The 24,166-nt window shown below is 38.2% G+C and overlaps 1 protein-coding gene and 1 non-coding gene across 6 annotated transcripts; one reads left to right on the forward strand and one right to left on the reverse strand.

Moving 5' to 3' along the window:
• Positions 1-1,105: 1,105 nt before the first annotated feature.
• On the reverse strand, positions 1,106-20,461 carry ZNF140 (zinc finger protein 140). 5 transcript variants are annotated; one of them, XM_063085597.1, is made up of 5 exons: positions 20,217-20,461; positions 19,959-20,005; positions 17,762-17,888; positions 17,239-17,334; positions 1,106-3,057 (listed from the first exon to the last, which is right to left on the reverse strand). In XM_063085597.1, the coding sequence occupies exons 2-5, from the start codon at positions 19,965-19,967 to the stop codon at positions 1,913-1,915; spliced, it is 1,377 nt and encodes a 458-aa protein (XP_062941667.1). In that variant the 5' UTR covers positions 19,968-20,005; positions 20,217-20,461; the 3' UTR covers positions 1,106-1,912. The 5 variants fall into 5 exon arrangements, 4 of the variants coding, with proteins under 4 accessions (XP_062941667.1, XP_062941666.1, XP_062941665.1 ...); XM_063085596.1 differs by having other exon boundaries at positions 20,209-20,461; XR_010022602.1 differs by lacking the exons at positions 19,959-20,005; positions 20,217-20,461 and having other exon boundaries at positions 1,106-1,373; positions 1,508-3,057; positions 17,762-17,900.
• On the forward strand, positions 17,414-17,536 carry LOC134371382 (small nucleolar RNA SNORA4). The gene has a single exon (XR_010022808.1). It is a non-coding gene; the product is annotated as a small nucleolar RNA SNORA4 (small nucleolar RNA).
• Positions 20,462-24,166: the final 3,705 nt, after the last annotated feature.

Raw genomic sequence — 24,166 nt, forward strand, 5'->3', positions numbered from 1 at the left:
TTGATAGCAATATGGCAATATACTCAACTCTGCTGTTGTAGCAGGTAAGCAGCCAGACAATATGTAAATGGCCCATAGGCTGAAGTTTGATGACCTCTGATATAGTTCATACTTGAGAGTGGAAAGAGTTTGGATCTGGAGCAGAAAATGGAAGATACCCAGTATACCCGTACATAAAATATCAATTTAAATAAATAGAGTTTTCCATGTTCTCCCTAATACTAGTGAAAGCACAGGGAAACCTGATATTCACCCTGATATAGACTACTGTCATCTTAGAAAGCCAAACGAGTACTAGATAGCCATATATATCAAAGCATACTTCTCATCACTGTTTGAGCCAGGCTGTACATTGTTTTAAGCTAAATCAGCCTCTCCTAAACAACTATTATGGAAAGTTGGGCAGCTTGAAAATGTACATACAAAAATGGCATATCTAATGGCAGGTTTAAGGAAATACAGCTCTTCTGATAATGCATTTAGAACTCTTAGTAAACTAAATAACGTTCTTTGATTGGAACTAAAATTCTTCTAAAGAATTCCACATTCTACAAAATGGCTTATGAAATGAGATATTTATCTAATAACACCTACAGATGTGCCCTCAATACAGCCACCACATTAATGCTCAACTAGTCACTGCTCATATTCTCTATTTCTCTTTCTATAAAATAAAATTGCTTACTTTCCTGATCAAAGCGAACTCACCTTGGTGGTTTGAGCTTTGCCAGCTGGGCAGCTCATAATACCAAAACAGTTTGAAATATATGCTTAGAAAAGAACTGTTCTCACTGTAAATAGAAGAGGAAAAATTCCTTGACATTTTCCTTGATGTGTCTTATTTTACATTTGTTTCAGACTAAGAAACGTCTATAATAAGATTCAAGGATAAATTCTGAGTCTGGGTAACCTTAAATCCAAACTCTGTCTCAAAGTTAAAACCAAAAGATATCTAAAAATATTTCTGTAATTATGTTTGTATAATGTCGATACATGTGGTAGCTACATTTTCAGAATCACATTCTGTGGAAAAAGCAGCAAGTAAAAGATTAATTTATAAACAAAAAGATTTATTCACAACTTTCTTTTCTGAATTCACTTAAACAAAAAAAATTCCCCCTGAAATAAACCCTTTCCCACACTGATTTCATCCACTATGACTTCTCACAAATCTAAGATTTTACTACATTTCAATGGTAGTTCTTACCCAACATAATTTTCTAATATATGTTTGAAATATTGTGGAAAGTTATTCTATGCTCATTTATACAGTTGCTTTCTTCTACGACAGTATTTAAAAGTTTTCTAAATATTGCATGGTACTGTGGTATTATAACACCAATGTCAAGGGTTTGGATCCTTGTACTGGCCAGCTGCCAAAAAAAAAAAAAATTAAATTGCATGGTAAATAAAGGTATTATCAAATCACTGTTTATATCACTTATGTTTTAAGTATGAATTTTCTCATTTTCAGACAAAGCACACCTTTGTAAAACTCATTCCTTACCCTTGCATTCTGTCCTGGTTGAGCTGACAAGATACAGAATGAGGGCTGACATCTTAGCTAAAAGCTTTCCCACATCTATTGGATGTGTACTCTTTCCTGGTATAGGAATTTACAAAGGCAGAGAGAGAATCCATCCAAATGAGTCTTCTCAATATTACCAAGAAGAATCTTCTCAATATTGATTTCATCTTCTGGTCTTGCAAAAGGAATGAGCAGCTATTAATAGCTTTCCCACATATTCCTAGGATTTTTCTCCAGGATGTTGAATAAGATATGGGCCACATTTCTTCACATTCAACATATTCATATAAGGCTTCTTTCCAAGAGTTCTCTAAAGTGAAAGTAAAGCATTACTTAAAAAAAAAAAAAATCCATACATTCTTATGTTTTCTTTGTAGTATGAACTCACTGGTGTTCAGTAAGGAATGAGTGGTAATTAAATGAATTTTCATAGTCATAGGGGTTCTCTAGAGTGTGTGTTCGCTGATGTTTAGCAAGGTTTGAGCTCCAGCTGAAGGATTTGTTGCATACCTTACATACATAAGGTTTCTCCCCAGTATGAGTTATCTGATGTAGAATGAGTGAAAAGCTCCGACTGAAGGCTTTGTCACATTCAGCACATGCATAAGGTTTCTCTCCAGTATGAATTTTCATATGTTGAATAAGGGATGCATGCCAAGTGAAAACTTTACCACATTCATCACATTCATATAGCTTTTCCCCAGCATGAATTCTCTGATGCTTAATAAGGAACGAGTGGCAACGGAAAGCTTTCCTACATTCATTACATTCATAGGGAGTTTTGGTTGTATGGATGCTCTGATGTCGAGTAAGGTGTGAGGAACGGCGAAATGCCTTCCCACATTCAATGCATTCATAAGGTTTCTCTCCAGTATGTGTAATCTGATGGCGAATGAGTTCTGAGCCACTGCTAAAAGCTTTCCCACATTTCCTACATATATACTGTTTCTTTCCTATGTGAATTCTCTGATGTCGAGTGAGGTTTGAGGCACGACTAAAGGCCTTTCCACACTCAGTACATTCATAAGGTTTCTCTCCAGTATGTGTTCTCTGGTGTTCAATGAGAAATGAAAGGTAACTGAATGTTTTATTACAGTCCTTACACTCATGGGGTTTCTTTCCAGTATGTATCATCTGATGTTTCACAAGGTTTGAGATCTGGCTAAAGGTTTTGCCACATTCCTTACATACATATGGTTTCTCTCCAGTATGAGTTCTCTGATGTAATACAAGGGAAAAGCGCCGACTGAAAGTTTTTCCACATTCATGGCATCCATAGGGCCTCTCAACAGTTTTTATACTCATATGTTGAGCCAGGGCTTCTTGATGAGAGACTGTCACTTGCCTAATATGTCCCTGATTTCCTTGGAGCATTTCATTATCATCCTCACATTTCCAGCCTCCTTTAAAACTGGAATACGCAGGGCCTTGGTTTAAGATTCTTTCCATTATCAAATACTGGGATGTGTCATCTTCATAAAAGACGTTTTTTGGAGAAAACTCTTTGATCTCACCATCTGACTCTGAAACTGAAAAGTACCAAAAACAAAGCAAATGTTTTTTTTTTTTTTTACATATTAAATAAAAACCATTCCTCCCTTTTTTAATGAGAGAATTAAATTGAGGAAAAAAAATGTTCTCAATTGCATGGCTTTTCTAGCTGTCATATATGTCTGTGAAACCTGAGCAGTATGCACAAAAATTCAGAAGAGATTAGATAGAGATGTGGGTGGATTAGGAGAAAGATTAAATATAAGTAACTGAAAGAGAGGGAAAAATAGATCAGGATGATAAGTAATTGTGAGGGGTAGGTTATTAGTCTTCCTCACCACTATTTAAACTGTATATACTGCCAGAAATATCTGAAAATGGCAATTTCATACTGCTGCTAATAAACACACTGCAAGTGTTCCTCAGGCCCCACAAAGATATCAGATTATTTGCTTAGTGCCTTTGGAACATCTTACAGTAACTTATTCTAAATGGGGAGGAAGCTTTCTCTGAAAATTATTCTCTGTGATCCCCACTCTACCTACCTTCTGAACTGATATGAAGCTCACCTTTGGTACAATAGTGTCTGTCCATGAAATATCTTTGACAGACATACAGGCCCTCAGTTTCTCCAGGCTGAAATTTAGGAAGGGACTTTACCATTTTTTATTTGGAACAGAATTCTATAGTAATATGAAGTCGGTTTTTTTGTTTGTTTTTAATCCTTATTCTTAGGAAATATACATTTAAGTATGTAGGGGTAAAAAGCCATGACATATACAATTTATTCTCAAATGTTTCAGAAGAAAACATCACATACCAAATCATAAGACAAATGGGGCAAAATTTTAGCAAAGGTGAATGAGAGTAAAGGACATGTGAGTATTCTTTATACTATTCTTGCAACTTTTCTGTAAGTTTAAAATTATTTCCCAATAACATTTAAAAATTCATTTTTCTCTAAAACACACTTTGACACTTTGTTTTGGTGGGAATGTGATCTCTTATAATCACTCTGTAATTAGACCTCATACTTCTTTAATACCGATTAAAGAAGTACATAGACCTCATACTTCTTTAATACCTATCTTAGTAATGAATCAAGATCTATGTTTATGGTAGGCACACAAACATACAGGAAAGATTAGGCTAGGGGAGGCAGTGAAATAGCTGTTAAAATAATGATCTCAGTAAAGGGAAAAATCTTAAATTCCTTTCCACCCTCTTCTATAAACCAATTGCACATCTATGGAGTACCTGAGTAAAAGCCCTGGGATATAAACTGAGTAATTCTCTTCAGAAGCTGAGAATATAAATAGGGAGACAGAAAACACAGAAGAAAACATTAGTTAATAATACAAGACACAACAGTAAGTTTGTTATATTTAGGGTAAACACTATAAAAGATTAGAGATGAGATATAAAAATCCATTGCAACAGATGAAGAAAGGCTTCACCTAGAAATGCTTCATCAGGGAAAACAGCTGGGAACAGAAATACACCAAGTGAACCTGGACATTTAATGATATTAGAAAAAACTGTTGGAGTTAACTGCACAGATTTAGTATAGTATTTGCCATATAATTTCCCAGATGAGTGAGAGGAAAAAAACAACCAAGAAAACCAGGAAACCAGGCTCAAGATATTAAAGTAGAATGCTAATTATATATACCTTGTTCCCTTCCCTTCCTCAGAGTCACCTAACCTCTCCCCATCACCTTTTATGCACATATTCTTTTTGGTAGATACCAAATGGATTTGATGAAACTTAGTACTTATGAAAAGCCTAGAAAGAAAAAAGCATTCATTCTTAATATAATAAAGGATTCCTTTGATACACCAGCAATAAAGCAAAATTGCTAGATGTAATTATCCTTTTCTTAAGAAAAAAACAAATATCCTCTATCACTAGTGTTATTTGAGATCATTTAGGAAGTACTTAACATAGTATGAGTATAGGAAGAAAGGAAACTATGGAAAGGAAGATTTTTAAAAATCATTGGAGGGTTCTGGTCAAGATGGCGGAATAAATGGTCCCAAGCGTAACTCTCTCTCACAAATCAACCAATTTACAAATACAAAAAAGCAACAACAGCCAAGCTGGGGCCAACAGAACTCAGAGGAAGAGGAGGAGAGACCAACGGAGTGCACGAAGGCAGAAAAAGGCACGATGAGAGAAAGAAAAATATGCTCTGACCATTTCATGCTGTGGCTGCCTTAAGCCTGGAGCTGCTGTGCGCTCAGAGCAGGAGCCAGCAAAAACCACAGCTTTGCCCTTCGGATGGAGTTGCTTGAAGGTGGAAGGGGAGAAGAGGGTTTTGGTGGCCCCTAGGCCAGCAGTACCACCAACAGGGTTCCCGTGGACCCACGTAGGACCAAGGAGCCACAACAACTGAAAAAAAGGAATCACTCAGAGGCTGGTAAGTCACAAGGGACTGGCACAAGGCCCATCCCAAGGGAAATGTTTGCAACATGGTGGTGGGGGAAACAGGCCAACTGGGGGAACACTGGGGCACAGCAAGGACAGCTGATCTGCCCCCACCCCCAATCAGCACAGGACCACTCAGAGGAGACTGGTCAGGAATATAGAATTGCATGGGGTGGAGTTTGATGAAAAGATTCAGTCCCAGATCAGAGTTTCTACACAATCCAGGTGTACCAGGTCTCTGGAGAGCCAGAAGTACCTATGAATTCAACCATTATAACCTGAGCTGCATAAAAAGCCTTCCCTAGGGAAGCAGCAGCAAAGAAGCAATTTATCTCAACCACAGAGCTCAAGTACTGGTCCCAACAGGAAGTTCCTCCACTTTAGAAGTAAGCAAAGGACAAAAAACTTGTTCCTGCCCAGGCACACTGCCAGCACCTTGGGGCCTGCCTAGGGTCCTGAGGCATGAATCTGGGGATTGGAACCCCCTCCCACAACCAGGCACATCACCAGCACCAAGGAGCATGACAAAAACATCACCTCTATGTGGGTGGCCCAACACAGCCACCACAATAACCACAGCTGCCACGAAAGTGGCTAGATTCCACAATCACCATACAGATGGTCCACCAGGCACTGGAGTGCATTGACACAAGGAGAGTCACCAGCAGAGACCAAAGAAAAGAAGAGGATGTCTTTCTCCACAAATTCCATTCCACAGTGACAGAAGAAGCATCTGCTCTATGATAATATTGGGGGACCTGAACACACCTCTCAGCATTGGACAGATCTAGGCAACAAATCAACAGAGTAACCATTACTGTTTCAAGGGAGAGAAAAAATCTAGGGTAATTAGAGGGGGGAGGGAGAGGGGGATGGAGAGAGACTGGACAAGGGACATAAAGAATAAGTACGATTTGTAACAAAATATATGCTAGTAATATTGATTTGATCAACATATCTCAACATTGAACTCCAAAAATATATATAATCAATTATGATTCAATAAAAATTTAAAAATAAAAAAATTAAAACTAAAAAAGATAAAAAATCATTACAGGGAGACTTCCAGTTTCCAGTCTGACCTGAAAGAACCTTAGAAGTCACTACTCTATCCTAACAGCAAGAGAAAGGCTGAATTGAAAAACAACTCTTCTTAGATTCCTTTAGAGAAGTAAGGTCACAGAGCAAATCACCACCCCCAGAATTGGAGAGATGAAAAGGTACACAGAATCATAACTCATCAGGGCAGAAATCTCCACAGGAAGCAATGCTGGGGTAGGAAAACCTGAACTGCAATTGACAAATAGCTGGAAGCTCAGTGAGGACAAGTCTGTGTTTCAAAACTCCAGCCACAAGGGGTCCCCTAGGCTTTTGTGAGTTTTACATCTAGGAGCTCTACCAGGTCCTCATAGTGAATACTGGAAAAAAATCCCTTTGCTTCTGGCAGACGGAAGGGAAAATAACCATTTTGAAATATACCAGAGCATTCTATTCTTCTTAACAAGACCTGCCCTCAGGAGGAACTGTTTTACCAGAGCCTAACCTACCTGGGGGAAGGGAAATACCCCCACCCCATCCAGCTCTAGCCTTCCATGTGGGGAAAGGGAAATATCCAACTCCAGCCCACTCTAGCCAGCCTGTCTCAACTAAGGTGGAAAAAACCTGAGAACTTGTAAAGTTCACAGTCCAGGGGCACAAACTTACCAAAAGACTAACACCTAATTTAGGATTATAAAATGCTTTTCCTCTTCTAACACTTAACCAATATATTACTAAAGGCCTATTTACTGCAATTCCTTTTACCTAGTACATAATGTCCACTTTTCAACAAAAAATTATGAAGTATACTAAATGGCAAAAGACAGTTTGAAGAGACTGATCAACCATCAGGGTCAGAATTGCTATAGATATGGCAGGAATGTTGGAATGATCAGTCCAGGAAAGAGCTTTATTGTAAACAGTAGACAACATGCAAGAAGAGATGGATAATATAAACAGAGGAATGAAAATTCTAACAATCAAAAAGAAATGCTAGAAATAAAAAATACTGTAGCAAAGAATGCTTTTGATAGGCTCATCAAAGGCTTTAGTCTGTACACAGCTTAGGAAAGAATCTCTGAGCTGGAGGGTATCTCAATAGAAACCTCCAAAACTGAAAAGCAGAGAAAGAAAATTGAAAAAAATAGAACTGTGGCACAACTACAAAATGTGTAACACGTGTAAATACCAGCAAAAGAAAAAGGAAGGAACACAAGAGATATTTGAAGCAATAATAACTGAGAATTTCCCCCAAATTAATGTCACACACCAAACCACAGATCAGGAAGCTCAGAGAACATCAAGCAGGATAAATTCCTAAAAAACTAAACTAGTCATATCATATTCAAACTTCAGAAAATCAAAGATAAAGGAGAAACCTAAGGGAAAAAAACACCTTACCTATATACAGAGGAGCAAAACTAAGAATTACAGTAGTCTCCCTTTATCTGTGGTTTCACTTTCCATGAATTCCACTACCCACAGTCAACGACAGTACAAAAATAATGAGTGGAAAATTCCAGAAATAAACAATTCCTGAGTTTTAAATTGTGTGCTACTCTGAGTAGGGTGATGAAATCTCATGCTGTTCTGCTCTGTGCCACCTGGAATGTGAATCATCCCTTTATCCAGCATATCCATGCTGGATACACTACAGACCTATTAGTCATATAGTGGCTGCCTTGGATTGAATGTGCCCCCAAAACTTGACCCCCACTGTGATAGTGTTAAGAGGCTGGGAAATCTTAATATGGCAATTGAAAGGCAGGGCCTTGGAGAGGTGATTCAATTGTAGGACCATGCTGTGGTGAATGGATTAAAAATGGTGGTCATGAGAGTGGTTCTGAGAGCTTTAAGAGGAAAACACACAAAAGAGTTTTTTTCACTCTCCTATACCATTTTAACAGTGTGATACCCTGCTGTCGCAGAAGTCACCACCAAAGAAAGCCTTAACCAGATGTGTTCCCTGGACTTTGGACTTCCTAGCCTCGGAAACTGTAAGCAATAAATTTCATTTTCTTATAAATTACCCAGTTCTGTGTATTTTGTTATAACAGAAATGGACTAATACAGTGGCCACCTCAGTTATCAGATCAACTGTCATGGTACTCCAGTGTTTATGTTCAAGTAACCCTTAGTAGTGATTTGGATATGCGAAAGAGAAGGCATAAAGTGCTTCTGATAATTGAAAAGGTGAAAGTTCTTAATAAGGAAAGAAAAAAAATCATATGCTGAGATTGCTAAGATCTGCAGTAAGAATGAATCTCCTATCCATGAAATTGTAAAGACAGAAAAAATTTGTGCTGGTTTTGCTGTTGCACCTCAAACTGCAAACATTACAGCATAGTATGTAATAAGTGCTTAGTTAAGATGCAAAAGGCATTAAATTTATGGGTGGAAGACATGAACAGAAATGTGTTCTGGCTGACAGCGATAAGTTTCAATACTATACACCATTTCAGGTATCCACTAGGTGTCTTGGAACATATCCCCTATGGATAAGGGGGAAGGAACTACTGTACATTGGACTTCTCAGAAATCATGAAAGCAAGGAGAGTGGCCTTGCAAGAAATGTTGAAAGAAGTTCTTCAGAGAGATGGAAAATATCTTCAGAGAGATGGAAAATGATGTAGGTCAGAACCTTGGATCTACATAAAGAAAAGAAGACCATTAGATAAGGAATAAGTGGAAGTTTTAAAAAGAAAACAAACAAAAAAAACCTTACTTTTCTTATTCTTAATTCACCTAATAACAGTTTGTTTAAAATAAGTTATTTGATGATTATAATTTATATGTAAGTGAAATGAATGACAACAATGATACAAGGAACTGGAGGGAAAAATTAGAAATATTTTTTATAACATTCTTACACTACACATGAAATGGTATAGTACTATTTGAAAGTGAACTTGGATTATTGTAAAATATATGTTGCAAACTCTAAGGCAACCACTAAAAAAAGTATAATCAATATGCTAAGAAAGAAGAGAAAATGAAATCATATAAAATGTTCAATTAAAATAATGAAAGAGAGGAAGACCAAAATAGGATCAAAGGACAAGGGCAATGAGTGGAAAACAAATACGGTGTAACAAATATGTAACATAATTAGTAATATGTAGTAACAAATATGGTGGATATTAATCCAAGTGTACATCAGTAATCACTTTAAACGTCAACAGTCTACACCAATTTTAAAAGACACTGTCAGAGTGGATCAAAAAATAAGACCCAACTATATGATGTCTATGGGAAACCCACTTTAAATATGAAGATACATATAGATTAAAAGTAAATGAATGGATAGAGAAGGGCATTGCATAATCACAAAGGAGTCAATACTCCAAGAGCACATAACAATCCTTAGTGCACATGCACCTAATAACAGAGCCTCAAAATATGTAAGGCAAAAACTGGTAGAACTGAAAGGAGAAATACATTAATTCACTATTATAGTTGGAGACTGCAACACCCCTCTATCAGAAATGGACAGATCCAGCAGACAGAAAATCAATAAGGTCATAGTTAAACTCAACAGCACCATCAGTCAACTGTATATAATCAATATCTATGACCTACTTCATCCAACAATAGATTACACATTCTTCTCAGGCTCACATGGAACATTCATCAAGACAGACCACATTCTGGGACATACCATAAAATACACCTTAACAAATTCAAAAGAACAGAAATCAATACAGTGTGTGTGGCTCTCAGGGCACAATAGAATTAAAGTAGAAATCAATAACAGAAATTGGAAAATCCCAAAATACTTGGATATTCAACAGCATACTTATAAATAATACATAACTCAAAGAAAAAATCTCAAGAGAAATTTAAAAGTATTTTGAACTAAATGAAAATGAAAATAAAATTTATCAAAACTTCTGGGGTGCAGCAAAAGCAGTGCTTAGAGGGATATATATAGCATTGAATGAACATATTAGAAGAAAAAAAGATTTCAAATCATCTAGCTTCTATCTTAGGAAAGTAGAAAAAGGGCAAATTAGCAGAAAACAATGAAATTAAAAATGGTATCAACAGAGAAAACCAAATCTAGCCAAGCTAACTAAGAAAAAGAGATGTTACAAATTACTAATACCAGCAGTGAAAGAGAGGATGTCAGTGCAGATCCCATAGACATAAAAAGGATGAAAAAGGAACACTATGGACAACTCTATGTCCACAAATTTTATAACCTATGGGCCAATTCCATGAAAGACACAAACTGCCAAAATGCATACAAGAAGAAATAGACAATCCAGATAGGCCTGTACCTATTTAAAAAAATCAAATCAATAACTAATAACTTTCCAAAACAGAAAGCACCAGGTCCCAATGGGTTCACTGGTGTATATTCTACCAAACATTTAAGGAATAAATTATACTAATTCTCTATAATCTTTTTCAGAAGACAAAAGCAGAAGGACTACTTCCTAACTCATTCTGAGGCCAGCATCACTGTAATACCAAAACCAAAGACATTTAAAGAAAAAAACTACAGACCCGTATCTCTCATGAACATAAATGTAAAAATTCCCAACCAGATATTAGCAAATCAAACCCAACAATGTATAAAAAGAATTATACTCAATGACCACGTGGAATATATCCCAGATATGCAGGGCTGGTTCAGCATTTGAAAATTGATTAATGTTATCCATTACTACAAAAGGCTAAAGAATAATATCAGTAGATGCAGAAAAAGCATTCATGATAAAAACTCTCAGCAAAACAGGAATAAAAGCGAACTCCATTAACTTGATAAAGAAATCTACAAAACTCTACAGCTAACATCATATTTAATAGTGAGAAACTCAAAGTTTTCCTGTTAAATTAGGAACAAGGCAAGGATGTCCCCCTCACCACTGCTTTTCAACATCAGACTGGAAGTCCTACCTAATGCAATAAGACAAGAAAGGGAAATAAAAGATGTAAAGATTAGGAAGGAGGAAATAAAACTGTCTGTTCACAGATGACATGATCTTGTACTCAGAGAATCCAAAACAATCAACTAAAAAACTCCTGGAATTAATAAGCAGTTATACCAGTTGCAAGATACTAGATTAATATACAGAAGTCAATCACTTTTGTATATACCAGCAATGGGCAAGTGGGATTTGAAATTAAAAACACAACCACTTATATCAGCACCCAAAAAGATGAAATACTTAGGTATATGAGAGTACTTCAAAAAGTTCATGGAAAAATTTAATTAAAAGATAATATGAACCTTTCCATCAACAATGTCCCTCATATGTCTAACAAATATGTACAAGATCTATATGAAGAAAACTACAAAAGGCTGATGAAAGATATCAAAGGACTAAATAAATAGATATTCCATGTTCATGGGCAGAAAGACTCAACATTGTCAAGATGTCAGTTCTTCCCAAATTGATCCATAGATTCAGCACAATCCCCATCAGAATCCCAGCAAGTTTTTTTTATTGATACTGCCAAATTGATTCCAAAGTTTATATGGAGAGTCAAAACACCCAGAACAGCCAACATAATATTCAAGGAAATGAACAAAGAGGACTAATACTACCTGACTTCAAGACAGTAAGTAAGCTACAGTAACCAAGCCAGTGTGATATTGGTGAAATGAAACAATAGAAAAATAGATCAATGGATTACAATAAAGAGCCCAGAAATAACCAACATAAATACAGTCAACTGATCTTTGACAAAGGAACAAAGGCAACACAGTGGAGCAATGACAGTCTTTCCACAAGTGATGCTGGACATCCACATGAAAAAAAGTGAGACCTTATATCCTTCACAAAAAGTAATTCAAAATGGGTCATCGACCTAAATGAAAAATACTAAACCATAAAACTCCTGGAAGATAACATAGAACACCTAGACGACTTTGAGTGTGGTGATGACTTTTTAGGTACAATACAAAAGACACAATCCATGAAAGAAATAATTGATACACTGGTCTTCCTTAAAATTAGAAACTTCTGATCTGCAAAAGAGAATGAGAAGACAAGCCACAGACTGGTAGAAAATATTTGCAAAAGACACATCTCATAAAGAACTGTCATCAAGGGGCTGGCCAGTTAATTCAGTTGGTTAGAACATGGTGCTGATTACATCAAGGTCTAGGGTTCAATCCCTGTACCAGTCTGCCACCAGTTTGGCAATTTCTTACAAAACTAAACATATACTTAGCATATGATCCAGCAATCACACTCCTTGGTATTTACCCTAATGAAATGAAAACTTACATCCATATAAAAACCTGCACAGATGTTTACAGTAGTTTTATTCATAATTATCTAAACTTTGGAAGTAACCAAGATGTCCTTCAGTAGGTAAATGGATAAATAAACTGTGGTACATCTAGTAAACGGAATATTATTCAGAGCTAAAAAGAAATGAACTATTGGCTGACTGGTTAGCTCAGTAGGTTAGAGCACAGCCTTGTAATACCAAGGTTATGGGTTCAGATCACCAAACCAGCCAGCCACCAAAAAAAAGGAGCTATCAAGCCATGAAAAGACATGGAGGAAACTTAAATGCATATTACTAAGGTTACATACTATATGATTCCAATTCTGACATTCTGGAAAAGGCAAAACTATGGCAACAATAGAAAGATCAGTGGTTGCCAGGGCTTGGGGCAGGGGGATGAACAGACAGAACACAGAGGATTTTAAGACAGTACAAACTATTCTGTGTGATACTGCAGTGGTGGATATATGTCATTGCACATTTATCTTAACCCATAATATGTATGACACCAAGAGTGAACCCTATGGATCTATTACCCTAAGAGTAAACTATGTGTTTTGGGTGATACTGTGTCAGTGTAGGTTCAACTATAACAAATATACCACTGTAGTGCAAGACATCAATAGTGAGGGCAGTTGTGCACGTGTGGGGATGGGTACATGGAAATGCTCTGTACTTTCCACTCAATTTTGCTGTGAACCTAAAGCTTCATTTCTAAAAAATAAAGTTTATTAATTAAAGAAAAATCATTACAGTATTTGCATGGGAAAAAAATCAATCTAGAAAGGATTAGTTATTTTTATTTTCATAATAAAGATTAAGAGATTATAAATATACAAATTTACTAGCATTCCTATAGAGAAGCAATATAACTTGTTAGAAAAGAAATTGGGGAGAGGTGCTCGACAATAGGAATACAGGGATTTTACAAGGAAAATTCAAACTTTTAAGAAGTTGTGCAGATAACTCAAAAATGTCTACTTTAGCTCAGTTATCATCTTGGTAGCAAATTCTTGGGCTCCATCCCAAACCTAATAACTTAGAATTTCTGAGGTAGGGCCTAGTGATATGTATTTGAAGCTTCTCCAGATGACTCTTTTGCAGACTAAAATTTGAAAAGCACTGATACCTTTCTTAAGCTCCAGAATATGATACTCAATTGCCTACTGGATTTACACACTCAAGTGTCCACAGAGACTCAAAACTCAACAAGTCTCAAATGGATATAATTGTCCCCTCCCTTCCAAACTTGTTCTTCCTTCTTTTCTTAGGAAATAATACCAACAAAAAGTGATGGCAACCATTATTCCTCAGTCTTCTTCATGACTACCATCTAGTCAATCACCAAGTCCTTCTGAATCTACTCCTTAATTTTTTATCTGTCTGTCTACTTCACTCTACCCACTGGACACCTCCATAGTTCAGGTATTGATTAGGTCTACACTAGGTTAAGACAACAACTCTTAAATGGTAGCCCTGTTTAAACAGTTCTGTAAAAAAGGGGGGCAAAGGTGAGGCAAATACAGTAAAATTAAATCTGTATTTAATTAAAGGGTTTGAATTAAGGTCAAGGGTTTGAATGTCAATATTCATATGAAAAGGTGCTCAACAAACCATGACCTACCATTGTGCATCTTCTGATAGGGAAAACTGTGATAACTAACAGGAACCCACTTAGTGTGTTTGTGGGAATGAGTCAGTAAAAGCACTTTGAAAAACATTTTGGCATTATCCTCTAATCCAGCAATTCCAGTCCTAGATATATATCACAGAGAAACTTGTGCCAGGGTACAGGTACAACATCAAAACTGCTTGCAGTATCTTTACATTGCAAACAATCTGTGTTAGTCTGTTACTGTTGTTTATAATAGAATACCTGAAACTGGGTAATTCCTGAAGAAATTAAACTTACAGTTTTGGAGGCAGGAGAGTCGACAGTCCAGAGGGCGCATCTGGTGAGGGCCTTCTTCTGGGTGAAACTCTCTACAGGGTCCTGTGGTGACACAGGGTATCACATGGCAAGAATCTCACAAGAGCTCTCTCATATGCTCCTTATAAAGCCACCAGTCCACACCCATGACAGTGCATTATTCCAAGGAAAGCAAGTGAGGTTAGCTATCTTGCTTTTGCCATTCTTGCCATGTGATACCCTGTGTTGCCATTGGGCCCTGCAGAGTTCCCATCCAGAAGGCGGTCATCACCAGATATGTTCTGTGGACCTTGGACTTCCCAGCCTCTAAAACTGAAAAAAGTAAATTTCATTTCCTTATAAATTACCCAGTTTCAGGGACTTTGTTATAAACAACAGAAATGGACTAATATACAACCCAAGAAGCCCTCAGAAGTAGAATGGATGAATTGTGGTATACTTACTCATACAATGAAACACGCTACTAGAGCAGTAAACAAAATGCATAAATCTTCAAAAAAATATTTTTGAAAGAGAAGCAAATCACAACATAATATATTATGAATTCTTCTATATAACATTCACAAACATACAAACCTAAACTGTAGAAAACAGATGCAAACAGCTGATGAAACTATAAAGAAAACCAAGGAAGTTATTACCATAAAAGTAGGGAGATGACCTTTGCTGGGGGACTGTAATGAGCACACAGAAAGCTCTCAGGGATCTGGCAGTGCTCTGTTAACTCAAATGAAGTCTCCCTGCACTTGACTCATGACTTCAGCCCTCATCAGTACCTTCTTTCCAAATCCTTCTTTACATCCTCCCAAAGGTATCTGTAGCAAGTGAGACTACCACCACTCTCCTTAAAGCTAGAGCTCAGTTTTCATGGTACCTATTCCTGTTCCCTCATTAGTCCTCCTAAGCTGCTGCTTTCTAAATGTAGATATTCCTCCTTTTCTTTCAATGGGAAAAAAGGTCAGTGTACCTCCGTTAGACATTTCCTTCAGGATCAATTATAGAACTTACAGATCTTTTCATAAATACACATATTTAGGCTCCATAGATCCTCCATCTTCAAGTGGGGGCATAGCCATAGTTATTTTTAAGAGTTTCACCAGTAATTCCATTGTCAACTAAAGGTGAAGAAAGCTTTCAGAGCAATTCTCATTCAATATTATGGCTTCAATTTCTGCTTAATATAAGATTCCTGCATCTACATCTCTAACCTGAATTTTTTTCTAAGATACAAAGGTACTTCAAAAAGTTCATGGAAAAATGAAATTAAAAGATAATACAAATCCTTCATGAACTTTTTGAAGACCCCTGTATATTCCAATAGCTTGTTGCACATCTTCACTTGGAAATACTATTCTCTACTCACACCAAGCATATCTCAAACTAATTTATCACCTTATGTAAGGTAAATGTGGGACATAGACCTATCCCCCATCCCCGTGCATACCAGAGATCCCCCTTACCTTGGGAAACTACCCCTGGCCAAGGTATTTTACCCAAGGAAAGGCACATCTCCTTTATGACAAATGGAAGACAGTAGGAAGCAGGAGCACTGAGTAAATGAATTAGCATGTAAATAGAGTTAGAACACTGAAGTTAACTACCCTGGTGCCAGGAGGGGTTAATTTATCTACTCAGCCAGATCTGAGAACTCTGAGTCAGGTGAGGGTTTACACAGAAGCATGCAAATGATTTACACCTCTTCTTTGATATGTTCACTATATAACTGTGGTATGTACCCCATGGCAGTGCAGATTTCTAGCTGACCAGCCACCATCAGCACTTCCTGTAAGTCTAATAAATCAATGTCTCTACCTGTTGGCCAGGGTGAGTTCTTTGGAATAGGGGAACACTACGCAAATGCCCTTTCAGATTTGGGGCTCCTGTGATACACCTTTTCTCCCAAACTGAATTTTTTCTGTCTTTTATGTTTCTATTACTGTCCCTGTCCAAATTATCCAGGTCTAAAACACCAACTGGAAATTCCTTTTCTCTCACTGCTTAACTGCTAATTTGAGGATCTCTAATGCAAGTTATTTACAGACACATTTCAGTAAGCCATAAATTCCTTGATAGTTATTACCTAAGTAGCACTTAATAGAAAGTCTTGACAAGATTAAAATATCAGTAAATATTGTGAGAATATATGAATGAATACATCATCAATTAATCAGAGTAATAAATTAATCATTCCAGGATGGTTACATGGAACAGACCACTGTATATTTAACTATATATATATATAACTATATATATATAGTTGTTGTTAGGCAATAAAAATATATGACAATTTGCAGGAAAAAAGGGATGAGAAACCAAAAAGAGAAATTCAGAGAGCAGACAAAGCTAACAATGGAAAGAAGGAACACATCTATCTGTGAGGAAGCGGGGAAAGTATAAGATGAGAATTGGGTATGAAGTGGTCCCCTATGGAGCTGTGGGCAAGACTTCATAATCTCCACATCTGTGGTATCTTTAAGGGAAAAATTTCCAACCAACATATAAAAAAGTATTGCTTTCTCATTGACTAGTTGGGTTGTTATTTTTAAAATGTTCCCTACCAGCTTCTAACTCACTTACCTGAAAACAGATCTGATCTCTCATCTCCTTTCCCCAGCCAAGGCTCTTTCCCTTGCTCCAATAAAGAAACCACATCTGGCTTAGAAATGGAAAGACCTGATTGTAGAAAATGAAATAAATTCAAAATCAGTCCTTGAATCCTAGGAAAAGAGAGGCCATTAAAAGAAACGTCACGCTACCAAAAAGGAAGCTTTTAGTAAACTTTACCAACTCTGGCTATTTGGGAGAATAAAGACCACACTCCACAGTGAGCTATACCACTTAGTATATAGTTTACTACTATTTTGTGGCCTATTTTAAACCTATTTACTACTATTTTAAATATTAAAAATATTTACTACTATTTTAAACCTATTACGTAGGTTTTAAAAAAGTGTGAGATATAAGTATGAAAAATGTCTAAAGATTAGGTGAAGTTACAATTCCCATCTTAAAAACTAACTTTAAAAAAAAAAAAAAAGATTGACAACAGCCATCCTAAAGATCAAATTCTAACTTGAGGGAGATGAGGAAGAATACCTACCCAGTGAGACCAGATGGCCATAATTCTCCAACATTACACATCTGTACAAATCTCTTTGAGCCGGCTGAAGCCATTTCCACTCCTCCTGGGAGAAGTCTATGGCCACATCTCTGAATGTCACTGACCCCTGAAATGACATACAGATATCTCCACAACCAGCACCCCTGCCCCCAAAGGTGCTTATCAAGGAGTGAAATGAGTCTCACTGTGGAGGGTAGACCACGTGTATAAATAGTGACAACACAACAATCACAATTCCTTGAACTTGTTAAGACAAGTGAACAGATATGATGTTGGTGGGTGGGAGGGGGAGAGAGAGTGGGGAGGGAGAAATCGGTAAAGGGACACAAAAATCAACTACATTGTATATTGATAAAATTAAAAAATTTAAAAAATAAGTAGTGACACTGGAAGATTTCAGAATTCTGAATACTTATATAAGAACCTAGCTCTTTTGTTTTGTACAACTGGAGAAAAGGAGAAAGAACTAAGTCCTGAGATAATTTACAATTTTGTTCAAGATAAGGGATTATACACATGAACAACATGGATTTCTTGCTTTGGTTGTAAAAATTCTTAAGGTCTTTCAACACTTCATGAATAATGAAGACAATTCCTTTTTGCTAAATAAGCAACGTATGTTTTCCTTAATACCAATCTATTTTAATATGATTCGGCTAGGATTTCTTTATAGTTATAACTGACTATAGCAGGTAAGAAGCAGCACCCTTCAGATAGGGCATTTGCTCAGGTTTGTCACAGTGGTCCCCAATCCAAAGAAATAGCTGTGAAACTCAGTGACAATTTTAGCAGTGTCAAAGAACAAGGAAGATATAAGCAATAAAGTACATGGACCTCCCAGGAAGGGAATGTAATACCTACCAAGACAGAACCTAAAGCTCTTTCCCTCAGGATTACCGGGAATAATAAGCCCCTGCTTTGCAGCCTACTTCTGCACCACTTCAGTGATCCACATAATAAGGCATGAATGAGAATTTAAAAGGTCCCAAACTAGTAGCAGACCCAGATATATGGCAGAGTTTTGTTATACAGTTTTAAAGTTAAAAAAGAAAAAGTGATTTTTTAAAAAAAATCGTTGACTCGTAAAGGAAGCTGTTTTCTAGAGTAAAGGTCTGCAGAGGTGGAAATTGGATTCCCCAGCAAAACTTGGAGAGCCTCTGGATTTAGAGACAAGTGTGACAAAAGGGAGGACACATAAGTGGAACTGAAAACAGAAGGACTAATTTGGAATAGCTGACCCTGTTATCCCTTCCACTGTGAAACACAATTACCCACACATTTAGCCCCAGCCAAAATAAAAATAACCAGTGCTTCTTGCTAAAACAGAAAAAAAAAAAAAAAAAAAAAAATGAAAAAACTTAATATCATGCCTAAAAAATGAGTTCTGTGAGTTCAGAAATTTTGTTTTGCTCACTGCTGCAGCCCCAAGACATGGGATGGGTTATGCATTAGAATCACTTGGAGGAAGGCCTGCCCGTGGCTCACTCGGGAGAGTGCGGTGCTGGTAACACCAAAGCCACGGGTTCGGATCCCATATAGGGATGGCCGGTTAGCTCACTGGCTGAGCGTGGTGCTGACAACACCAAGCCAAGGGTTAAGATCCCCTTACCGGTCATCTTTTAAAAAAAAAGAATCACTTGGAGGGTCTGTTAAAACACAGAGTCCTGGGCCACAGCTCCAGAGTTTCTGATTCAGAAGGTTTGAGGTGGGGCTCAAAAATATTCATTTCTGTTAAGTTTTCAGGTGATGCTGATACCGCTGGTCCAGGGATCACACTGAGAACTACCCATATAGATGGTGAGAGTAGATCCTCAGTAAAAATATGTTGAATAGATGAATGAAGAATAGCTGGAGCAAGTAACGTAAAGTAAAGCACTCCCCATCCTAATATTGGGATTAAAAAGGAAACAGTGTTAACAGCTGTCACCATACCCTCTCACTCGAAAACGTGCCTGCCAGACAGAAACCCCGCCCGCCAGACAGAAACCCCGCCCGCGTCTGGATAGCTTCCTGTCAACTCTTTACTTCTGTTTAAATACAAGCAGCTGAAGAGGAGGAATAGGGGGCAGGGTCCTGGGTTCTGCCGCACAGGTAGTTTCAAGAGAAAGAGCCTGGGTCCCCAAGTCCTGAAAAACACGGCTGCACTTCAGGATGAAAAGAGGAAACATCAGCTTACCTGAGACATGGCTCAAGAGGAGACCAGGAAAGTGGAAAGTGGCAGAACTGGCAGAGAGATAAAGGAGCTGTGAGTGAACAGGCCAGCTGGGTCGTGCCCGAGTCACCGGGCCCCCAGCTGGCATTCCCGTCGCCCCCGCCCGCCACACATTCATGGAGCCCAGAGTGCCCGGGCGCCCGTGAGTCGGAGCGTGGACCCCGCTCGCAGGGAGGCCTCCGGGGACCGTGAACCGGATCTGCGCCCCCAGCACCTCCTCACTTAACAGTCGTCACAGGACGGCGCGTTTCCTCTGTGCTTTTGGCCCTGTTGACGAAGCGTCCCCCTGCTCCGGACAGCGTCACCGCCCGAGCCACCCGGCGGGGCTCGCGACACCTGCAGGGCGGGCCCCTTCACATGCCTCAGGCCCGATGCAGGCCAGACTCTCGGCTCCGCCCCCGAGGACCCCGCCGGGGGCGTAGCGGGTACTGCGCCTTCCGGCGCGTTAGGGACCGAACCCCCTCCCCCTCGACCAGGCCGCCGGCATCAGACAACTACACTTCCCAGAAACTATCGCGGTCCCAGAGGAAGAGATTTCCTCCGCTACTACAACCCCCAGTGTGCCCCATGGCCACAGAGCCGAGACGAAACCCGTCGGCCTCAGACTACACTTCCCAGAATATACCCCGGCCCCGGCAGGTGAAAGGAAGAGATTTACTCCCCTACTACAATTCCCAGCATGTCCCACGGCCACGCCCATTCTGTCCGCAGCGCCGAAACAAAGACCGTGGCTTCGACAACTACACTTCCCAGAAGCTACCGCGGCCCCCGCGGGTGAGACGAAGGGATTTCCTCCCCTACTACAACTCCCAGCATGCCCCATGGCCACAGCGCCGAGACAAAGACCGCCAGCCTCAGACAGCCGCACCTCCCAGAATCGAGTGCGGAGTGGGAGCTTGAGTCTAAGATCTGACCTCAGTTAACTATAATAACCAGAATGCTTGTACCGCCCCCGCAGCGCCGCGAGACGAAGGGTCAGGCGACTGCAATTCACAGAGCCCCTCGCGCCTGTGTGGAGCGGCCCGGACTGTTCCCGGTGCGGGCGCAGCGATGGCCTTCTCCCTTGAGAAGGAACGCCGCCGCTGGAACGGCCCTGGCTTTGAAAATGCCCGAGCTTGAGCCCCCAAAGCCCTCCGAAAAGAGGATCCCTAGTGACTGCTCGGACTGCACAGCCCTGGGGGGTTTCTTTCCTCCCAGGGTTGTGCGAGGCGCTGTCCTGGGCACATAAGGGAAATTTGGGGGAGCAAGCCAGACACATCCCTGCCTTAGAAGAGCTCGGAGTCTGAGTAGGGTGGGAGGAGGCGAGAGGAACTATATATTGAAATATGAGAGTTAGGAAAGAGTTAAATCTCTGAGTCAGGGAACATTGTTCCAGGTGGAGGAAACGGTGTATGAAAAAGTTAGTGGCAAGAAAGAAAAACGATCCGTTATACAAAATGGAAGAGAAAAAAATGGAAGAAATTTACTGGCCTGTGAAAAGGCAAGCAGGGCCTTGTGAAGGAACTAGGACGTTCTGTGAGCAATGGGAAGACACAAGAATTTTAGCAATGTAACACCAAGGTCAAGGGTTCAGATCCGCATACCGGCCAGCCGCCAAAAAAAAAAAAATTTTTTTTTTTCTTAAGGGTGTGGCATGATTATATTTGCATTCTAGTTCCCTATGTTCGGGGTGAATTAATTGAAAGGAAAAAGGACTTGAGCCAGGAAGACCAGTGAAAGCATTAACTATGTATCCTGAAGACTGATCTGAACTAGTGCAGGGGGAAGGAGGATAAAGGAAATCGATTCGAGAAACAATTTAAAGGAAGAATCTAAAAGACCAGGTGAAGAATTGGATATGGTAGATGGAGCCAGCGTTCTTGCTTGGGTGATATACACTTACAGAAGTTCATTCCTTAAAGCCTCTTACACCACTGAGTCATCCACTCATGACCAACATCCACTTATACCACAGATGACTTACCCAGATCTCTTGGTTACTCATTTTATTTCACTAAGATGATGAACACAGAAAAAGAACTAAGTTTAGGAGAGAAGAAAATGATCTTGTTTTTGAACATGTCGAGGGTGATGTGTGTGTGTGTTTAATCTTAGCCATTAATATTATCCGAACTATCATTTCTAACCTGGAATATTGCTGTAACTTCACTACATTCATTTCCCCAAATCTTTTCTTCACATGGAAATCAGTCCGATGTTTATAAAAGCAATTCTAGTCATAATCCTCTGCTTAATATAATGTGATGGCTTTTTAAGTAAAGGCAGAAGTCCTTAACATGGTCCATAAGACTGCATGACCTTATTAATATATTTTCAAGCTTTTCTTAATTATTTTCCCTTCTCGGACTGCGCTCATCTTTTTTTCCCAAGTGCCATGCACCTCAGGACCTTTGAGCATGTTAATTTGTTCTGACTTAAAAAAAAAAAAAAAAAAAGCTGTCCGTCCCTTCACACCATAACTTCATTAGTTCATTTCAACTCATCTTTCATATTTCAGCTCAAGCAACTCTTACTCAGAAAAGTGTTCTTCGATCCCGTTGTGATCTCTGAGTAAGGTCCCCTTAATCGTACACTCTCATTGAATCTTATACTTACTCTTTAGCATTTATATAATTTGCAATTATGTTTGGTTTGTAATTAATTATATACATATGTTGTTCTGATTATTTTGTTAGTAATTGTCTACCTCACTAGACTAGAAGCACTATGAATCTGGACACTCTAATTTGCTCATCATTATACCCATGATAACTACCATACTGCTTGGTGCAGAGTGAGGGCTCAATGAATAGTTATTGACTGAGTGAATAACAAATATTATCAAAATTTAACTTTTGTCATATTTGTCATTTGTTGATGTAAAATGATACTTGTTTTAATTTACTTTTTGTGAGAATAGGAAACTTTATTGACTAGTTCTTACTTATCTTCTGTGAAATAACTGTTCATATCCTTTGCCCATTTTTCCCTTCAGATCCCTGTTTTTATTATTGATTTGTAGGAACTCTGTGTAGTGGGATTTTATGTCTTTCTAAAAATTTTGCAGATACAGCGTATTCTCACAAGCCATTACATATATATTTCTTATATTCTTCTAATACTAATTTATATTTGGGTCTCTTTCTAGATCTTCTATTTTGTTCCACTGCTCTCTTTGCCTATTTCTGTAACAGTATCATACTGTTTTAATTGCTATAGCTTTCCTATAGCAATTAAATAGGTAGGGCATGTCCTCTCTTATTCTTTCTTTTCTAATTTTTTAGACTATATTATGAGTTTGCTGCTCTAGATAAATTTTAGAATAATCTTGCCAAATTCCATTTACAAAATTTATTAGAAATTCTATTATGACTGTATTCAACTTGAAGAGAGAAACAATGCATTTCTTATGGGGGGACAACAATTTGGATAATAGTGGATTTGTCATCTGAAACCATGGAGGCCAGGAGGTGACATTTTTCAAGTGCTGAAAGAAAAGAGTTGTCGACCTCTGATTCTATATCTAGCAAAAAATACTTTTCAGTAATTAAGGGGAAATAGAAACATTCTCAGATGAAGAAAAACTAAGAATTTGTCACCATAGACCTACTGTTAAAGACTGGCCACTGGAAGTTCTCCAACTACAAAGGAAATAAGATAACAAAAAGAGGGTTGGAACTTCAAAAGGAAAGAAGAAACTAGAATGGGTTATAAGAGTAAATATAATGGACTATTCTTATGAGTTTTCAAAATCGTGTTTGATGGTTGAAGCAAAAATTTAACACCATCTGATGTACTTCAGTGTATGTAGAGGAAATACTTAAGACAGTTATATTAAAGAGTGGGAAGGGTAAAGGGACTTAAATGAAAGTAAGGTTTCTACACTTAAAGTGGTAAAATGTCAATACCAGTAGACTGTGATAAGTTAGGTATGGATATACCTAGTGAAACCACAAAACTATAGAAAGAGGTATACTCAAAAATACTTTCAGTAAGTAAAAATGAAATTATAAAAAAAGCGTTCAAGTAATACACAGGAAGGCAAAAAAATGAAAAAAGAAAAACAAGAAACAAGAAACAAAATACATAATAAAAGTCTCAACTAATGTGTATGTATGAAAATAGTGCACAAACACATATACACATATATATTTAACTGTGATTATACTGTATATTTTCTTCTTGTTTTTCTT

This window comes from Cynocephalus volans, chromosome 2 (genome assembly GCF_027409185.1).
Source record: "Cynocephalus volans isolate mCynVol1 chromosome 2, mCynVol1.pri, whole genome shotgun sequence".
NCBI lineage: Eukaryota > Metazoa > Chordata > Mammalia > Dermoptera > Cynocephalidae > Cynocephalus > Cynocephalus volans.

What these genes read in the sequence shown, in the direction of transcription:
- ZNF140 (XM_063085594.1), bottom strand. Translation starts at nt 17,900, where the DNA reads ATGTCATTTCAGGGGTCAGTGACATTCAGAGATGTGGCCATAGACTTC. An exon ending in TGGCCATCTGGTCTCACTGG is followed by an intron (nt 17,335 to 17,761) that starts GTAGGTATTCTT and finishes TTCTACAATCAG; the next exon opens with GTCTTTCCATTTCTAAGCCA. An exon ending in GAGATCAGATCTGTTTTCAG is followed by an intron (nt 3,058 to 17,238) that starts GTAAGTGAGTTA and finishes GGTACTTTTCAG; the next exon opens with TTTCAGAGTCAGATGGTGAG.